The sequence below is a fragment of the Sinocyclocheilus grahami genome, unplaced genomic scaffold, assembly GCF_001515645.1.
Source record: "Sinocyclocheilus grahami isolate Dianchi unplaced genomic scaffold, SAMN03320097.WGS_v1.1 scaffold34.1, whole genome shotgun sequence".
NCBI lineage: Eukaryota > Metazoa > Chordata > Actinopteri > Cypriniformes > Cyprinidae > Sinocyclocheilus > Sinocyclocheilus grahami.
In genome coordinates this window covers 2,654,925-2,661,665 of record NW_015505213.1, presented here as the reverse complement: position 1 = coordinate 2,661,665, position 6,741 = coordinate 2,654,925, and the positions used below count along the sequence as shown (strand labels likewise).

Here is a 6,741-nt window from a genome sequence, read left to right as displayed (position 1 = left end):
TATTATGTGCATAATAGCGTTTAAAAGGTCAAACTCACGGCCATCATGTCATGTAATATAGCATGTTCCAGTGCCAAATGAACAGGGAGGCCTGCACTCTCTACTTCAAAGCAAAGCAGCAGTGTTAAGTTACCTGAGGAACACAGGATCATTTCAAGTCCAGGAGACTGCTTGTCAAAGTTTGTGTCAGTCACTTGGTGGAGAAGGGTGAATTGTAAGTATATAAATTCAAAAACATATTCGACCACTCTGAATTTTACTCAGTGGTGTTTGCCCTGTCAGATAAGTGTTTTAATATTGTACATGCTCTGTTTTCAGTTAACTTTATCCATCAAGTGCTGAAAAGCTTGTTTTTGTCACTACTTTCACATCTTTGCCGGGTCGGATTAAAGGAAAAGGAGATGGATTTGTAAGTAATATGTAATTAATGTCAAAAACAGCCAAATGTGTTTTTTTTTGTTTTGCACACTGGGTAGGAACATTAATATCGCAAGCTATTTATTCTACTTTTCGAAACCATGCTTAAGGAAGATTTAAAAGAACATTACCTCCTCACACTTAGTCCAGTTAAAGAACATCCTGTAATTCCTATCTGTTCTCTTACCCGAATTTTGCTCAGCTTTCGCTGAATCTTCTGTTGGACTTTATCAGCCCAGTATTTCTCATGGAGGAAGTCCCAAAAGATCCGACCAATTAGTGCATTCAGCCAGTCAGGTTTTGTTTCATCCTCATGACAACAAAAGGTCTGTTCCAAAAGGGGTGATGGAAGAAAAACTTTGGAGTAATGAAGATACATTGTCATTTTCTGCAATGGGGGGGTAAGCTGTGTCACTTAAATTGTCCTCTAAACAAGGAGAAATGTAAACATTTTGGTTGTTGCATTCCTTGACTGTTGTCAGTTGGCCTTTAAATTTCTCATGATAAACTAACTTACAGTTTACTACATCATCTGAATCTTTGATGGATATTAGAAATTAATTAAAAGGTATATTGTTGAGATCAATACTTTGTTCTTCAATTCTTTGTATCTTTTATTAAATCAGCAGTGGAGATGAAGATCAGGCATAGGTCGTGGCTATCGAAGGGGACTTCTACCATCTGAGTACCCATGCTTCTTGAATATGCCAAGTGTGGTAGGTCTCATTGCAGTTCAGTCTTTACTTATTTTCTTCCGTTACTTAAAAGGGATAGTTCAACCAAAAATAAAAATTCTGTCATTTACTTCCCTTCATGTTGTTCCAAACCTGTACGAGTGTTTCTTCTGCTGAACACAAATGGAGATATTCTAAAGAACGTTGCTAATCAGACAGTTGACGGTAGCCACTGACTTCCATAGTATTTTTTTTTCTTTGCAACTATGGAAGTCAAAGGCTACCGTATATATAAAAATATATTTTATGCTCAGCAGAAGAAAGAAACAGGTTTGTAACAACATGAGGGGGAGTAACAACAACAGTAACAATAACATCATTTTCATTTTTTGGTGAAATATCCCTTTTAAGATATTTTAACAGACAATGCAAAAGTTCTGATATTGTTAGTAACACTGTTTTTTAATATAAATATATATAGAAAGATTGAGAAATTGAAAGCTGAAGCTACCATGGAAAGGAATGACTGTGCATCTCTTATAGAGGGGATGGAAGATCAAGCAAATGGTATGTATGTGTGAACTCTTTACTTACATCTTTTGTGTATAATTTATTATAACAAATATTCATTAATATATGACTTGACCTGAAGAAGGACAGATGCAGGTAATTGCACATGTTGATCTCTGACTGTTTAGGTTTCTTTAGTGCAGATCTATGGAGCCGCTGTAAATAATCACAATGGTACACAAAGTCTTAAAGAAAAAATTAACTCATTTAACATTAAAAACGCATGTATTTAGTGTAAAATGAGAAGGGCTTAACCTTAAAGAAAATGATTTGCCATCCTAGGCAGCTGGCTTGTCAGTATTGTGGTATTGCAATATTGTGATTATCACAACAACCCTACTTGGGCTGCTCTTAATCCTGCACTTAAACATTTATTGTATTTCTAATCTGTTTTCATTCATTTTCAGATGAAAAGTGCTACCCAATGCTGGTTGTTCTGGCATATCTTCTGCCACCGTTGCCTGGAAGTCGCTGCAGTGTTAAATATGAAATTTCATTCCTTCCAATTTCCATTTCGGTATGTTTTACATGGACAGTTATTCTTTTAATGATGTCTTGATGCTTTCTAAACACCTGAAATGTATTTGTTTTTAAGCCTGGAGCCATATTGCATCCCTCTGCAGCAGTTTTGAGACCGCATCAAAGACCAGACCACAGCCAGTCTACATTGAGAGTTTGAAGAGCACAACATGACAATACATCATTGCGACGATTGACAAAATGACAATTTCTTGTATGATTTTCAATCATCCAAGGTGTAGTTGATGTTGGTAACACTGTTTAATGTATACTGTATTGTAGCTAATAGTTGTGCAGTACAAGGCATTTGTATCATCTAAATTAAATTTATGAAATTGAGATTTAGAACATTTTGTTGTGCCTCTGTGCATGCATTGTTCTCTACCCTGAACATTTTTGAGAAATTAAATTGCTAACATTTTTACATCTGTGTTTTATTTCAATTTTGTAGAATTACAAATTGATGGCAATGCTTATTTTTGTCATATTAACACATTAATTAGCAGTTTCTGATAATTTTCAGTTGCACACAAATGTGTTTAAATGACACGTGTGTTAAATTACATTACACAGTAGATGTGTGATCCATCTTTACACACAAATTGTGTTAAATTTGACATTGAAATTTTAACATGTGTTGTCCCTGAGCACACTCACCACATGTGTCATTTTTGACATCTCTTTTTGCAGTGAATAACCAACAATACGTTGCGTGGGTCAAAATTAGTGATTTTTCTTTTATGCCAAAAATCATTAGGATATTAAGTTCAGATTATGTTCCATGAATATATTTCGTAAATTGCCTACCATAAATATATCAAAAATTAATTTTTGATTAGTAATATGCATTGCTAAGAACCTTTAAAGGTGATTTTCTCCATATTTGGATTTTTCTTTTTTTTGCACCCTCAGATTTTCAAATAGTTGTATCTCAACCAAATATTGTCCTATCCTAACAAACCATACATCAATGGAAAGCTTATTTATTAGTGATGTATAAATTTCAATTTCAAAAACTTGACCCTTATGGCTGGTTTTGTGATCCAGGGTCACAAAAGATGAATTATGCCTATCAACTACAGTTGTGTCTCTTGTTAAAGCAATATGTACATTTGAATTAAAAATCAGCTAATTCATTAGCCCTGATGTCAAGACCTAAAAGTACTCGATGAGCACAGGCCTGATTATCCACAGAAACCAGCGGGGAGCTTTGCTCGCTCCCACGAGCTACAGGAGCATCACGTGACCCGAAACCAACCAATCGTTGATAAAGTAAGTACAGGAAAGCGCGTTCCCGTCGGCAGCTGTGTTGCTCTAGTCTAGTGTGGAGAGCGCATCTTGTGTTCAGTATATTTCCATAATACAGACCAACAGTCACCTGCAAAAATGTCCGAAGACAAGCCTAAGGTGAGCATCCGATTTGTAATTTTGCCGTATTTTGAGGCGTTGCTCAAAACGAGCCGCGTGAGGCCGAGTTCCAGTTTCATTTTCAGTCAGATTGCGCATATATGCGGGAGAAAGGCGGTCGGCACGCAAGCTTTGTCTTGTTTTCATACAAACGCCATCCGTTTTCAATTTTCTGGCTTGTGTTTTTATTAAAGCGTGTTTTAAATGGTCAGTCGAAGAACGCTATCATTTTGTACGCACCGCGCGTTTTTCCCGGTGTAATTCAGCGTTTGCGGGGTTTTCTTTGTGAGAGCGGAGTGGCGCTGACCGGCCACGTTACGCCACTAGCGTAAGAAAATGCCGCAAGAACCGCGAAACGGAATATAAAAGAGTGTCTCAGCACTCAAGTGTCGTCCGCCATTTGGTTGATAAATGAACGGATACCGTGTATTTTCCACGCTAGGTGAAAAGTATTCACCTAAGAAGTTTGATTTGATTAATCCGTCGGTTACGGTATTGAGTTCCGACTTGCACCTCGCTGCGCCAGATGCTTAAAAATGGCGCACAGAGCTGCAACAATGTTTGACTAGACGGCTAACATTTGCTGCCGTATTTGCATGTCTGTTTTTGTACGTCTCGTTCGCTTCACTGCTGCTGTTACTATTGAATAGTTGGATGTTCTGAACATTGTTATAAAATGTTAAATGTTTTTAACCCCCCTCAATTCACTTAGTTCTTAAAAGCTTAGCATCCACTACTAGGCCTTGTCCGCTGCTTAAGTTATAGCCCTCCAAGGGCAAGCAGGATTGTGCTTCATGCATCTCATATGTGTACATTTTGCACTTTGATCTTCGCTGTCTTCTCATGCATGCACTTTATTTTTCAGGAGGGAGTGAAAACAGAGAACGACCACATCAATCTGAAGGTAGCGGGGCAGGATGGCTCGGTGGTCCAGTTCAAAATTAAAAGGCACACGCCACTCAGCAAATTAATGAAAGCGTACTGTGAGAGACAGGTAAGGCAATTCCACTAGATCAGGGGTGCCCAAACTCGGTCCTGGAGGGCCGGTGTCCTGAAGAGTTTAGCTCCAACCCCAATTAAACACACCTGAAGCAGCTAATCAAGCACTTATAGGCATACTAGAAACTTGAAGGCAGGTGTGTTGAGGCAAGTTGGAGCTAAACTCTGCCGGACACCGGCCCTCCAGGACCGAGTTTGGACACCCCTGCACTTGATCAATAATCGTGCTCATGGAACCGTGTGTGGGCCGTCCATGCGAGTCACTGTGATTTTGGAACACAAAATGCTCATAGAGCTCCATATTTATTTAAAGTATTATTAAAATTCTATAATATATCCAGTTCCAAGACTGATGTAAATATTGCTTTTATTTCAGGGTTTGTCGATAAGACAGATTAGATTTAGATTTGACGGGCAACCGATTAATGAGACAGACACACCGGCGCAGGTGAGTAAAAGTGCCCCTTTTTTGTGACAATTTCGTGTTATTGTAGTGCTATTTGAATACTAATATAGTATTAATATGGTGTGTGGGCTTTTATGTTGGTTTTTGCTTTTCATTTTAGTTTCAGTAATTGTGTTTTTGTCAATTTATTAGGGTTTTTTTCTGTTTTAGTAATTTTAGTCCTTTAAACAATTGAGAAATGTTGCCTTTGCAGCTAACTAAAAATGTATTTATTCTATTTATTTAGTTTTTTTTGTGTGACCAAAAGATGATTGAATAATAAATATAATTTTGATAACCTAATTGGGTAACACTTTACAGTAAGGTTCCATTTGTAACATTAGTTATTAACTAACAATGTAAATTGTTAACTTTTATTAATCTTAATGTTAATTTCAACATTTACCGTTGCATTAAAAATGTAAAGTTGTATCTGCTTATATTAAATAAAGCTTCCCAAGACACAAACTATCAATAAACTGTAATATTTTATTAACTAATATTAAAAAAAGGATTAAAAATACTGTAATGTATTTTTTGTTGTTAGTTAATGTATTACCTAATGTTAACTTTGCATTTGTTAGTTGGAGATGGAGGACGAGGACACGATTGACGTATTTCAGCAGCAAACTGGTGGCTCCTGCTAGAACTCCACACCACCTGGGCCCCACACTTATCTATTTTATTCCTCATGATGTTTCATTCAGATGCTTTCACATGGTTTCCCCTTCTCTTTCTCTCTTTGTCTCTTTTCTGTCATCTCTAGCTTTCATAGAGTGGGCATCGCAAATGTGTTTCTAGTAATATTTATATGCACAATGGTTAGACAGCTACTGTGGTGGGGGAACAAACTCAAGAAGGCGGCCAGAGGGCGTAGTTGTTCAGAATATCCACACCAGCCACCATGCAGGGTTTTATCTTGCTCCGAACACCGATTCACTCAAGCCCTAGGAACCGTTCACCCCCTCCATAGTATCTCTGCCCAATAAAAAGTGAGGAAGCATAGTTTTTCCCCCTTCACCTTTCAGTTCTTAAGAGCTTTAAGTAGGCCTGTTTCAACTCGGATTCTATTTGCCTGTATGTGTTGTAGAAATATGTTCAGCCAGTGTTGTATTCATCTGCCTTTTAATGGGGCCGCTTCTCGTATGAGCTCACTGTAGATACGATATGTGAACCATCTCGGTGGAGGTCAATTAAAAATGAAGAGACTGACTACATGATACAATTTACAGTGCCCCTTTCAGGACCAAACCCCAAAGATGGTACTCGATTAGCAAATAGGGGCAGGATTAGACCAACTAGTTCTGTGTTTATACTTTTAAATGTCTAGAAATATATCCATTTACCATTCCTATTTCCTCTTGAGTGTTGGTTGAGGAAACAGGAATGACCTAAAATACCAATATATCTTTTTCCTGTTCATTACTTTTCACCCTTTTTTTTTATTTTATTTTTTAAATCCCAAAACTATGACTAGGACTTAAAGCAAAACAAAGGGGAATCCTTTCAGGCTTTGAGGCGATGTATCTGTCATCGCTCACAAGGACTGGTCTGATTTCTTTTAACATCTCTTGCCCTCCCACAGTAATTCATATGGCTGAAAGGGAGAGAGTTTGACTCAAAGATTATCCAGATGTTGGCATCCTTCTGCACTGCTATGTAAAAAAAATTGTTGTCCTTTATTACTGTAAACAATAAATACAGTTTGGT

General features: G+C 37.5%; 1 protein-coding gene and 1 long non-coding RNA gene across 3 annotated transcripts; both read left to right on the top strand.

Moving 5' to 3' along the window:
* Positions 1-296: 296 nt before the first annotated feature.
* LOC107581446 (uncharacterized) lies at positions 297-2,383 on the top strand. The gene is made up of 5 exons (XR_001608832.1): positions 297-409; positions 1,044-1,133; positions 1,573-1,658; positions 2,069-2,178; positions 2,257-2,383. It is a non-coding gene; the product is annotated as an uncharacterized lncRNA (long non-coding RNA).
* Positions 2,384-3,429: 1,046 nt separating this feature from the next.
* On the top strand, positions 3,430-6,669 carry LOC107581380 (small ubiquitin-related modifier 3-like). 2 transcript variants are annotated; one of them, XM_016266938.1, is made up of 4 exons: positions 3,430-3,587; positions 4,453-4,581; positions 4,963-5,034; positions 5,616-6,669. In XM_016266938.1, the coding sequence occupies exons 1-4, from the start codon at positions 3,567-3,569 to the stop codon at positions 5,676-5,678; spliced, it is 285 nt and encodes a 94-aa protein (XP_016122424.1). In that variant the 5' UTR covers positions 3,430-3,566; the 3' UTR covers positions 5,679-6,669. The 2 variants fall into 2 exon arrangements, with proteins under 2 accessions (XP_016122424.1, XP_016122425.1); XM_016266939.1 differs by lacking the exon at positions 3,430-3,587 and adding an exon at positions 4,106-4,195.
* The last annotated feature ends 72 nt before the right edge of the window (positions 6,670-6,741 follow it).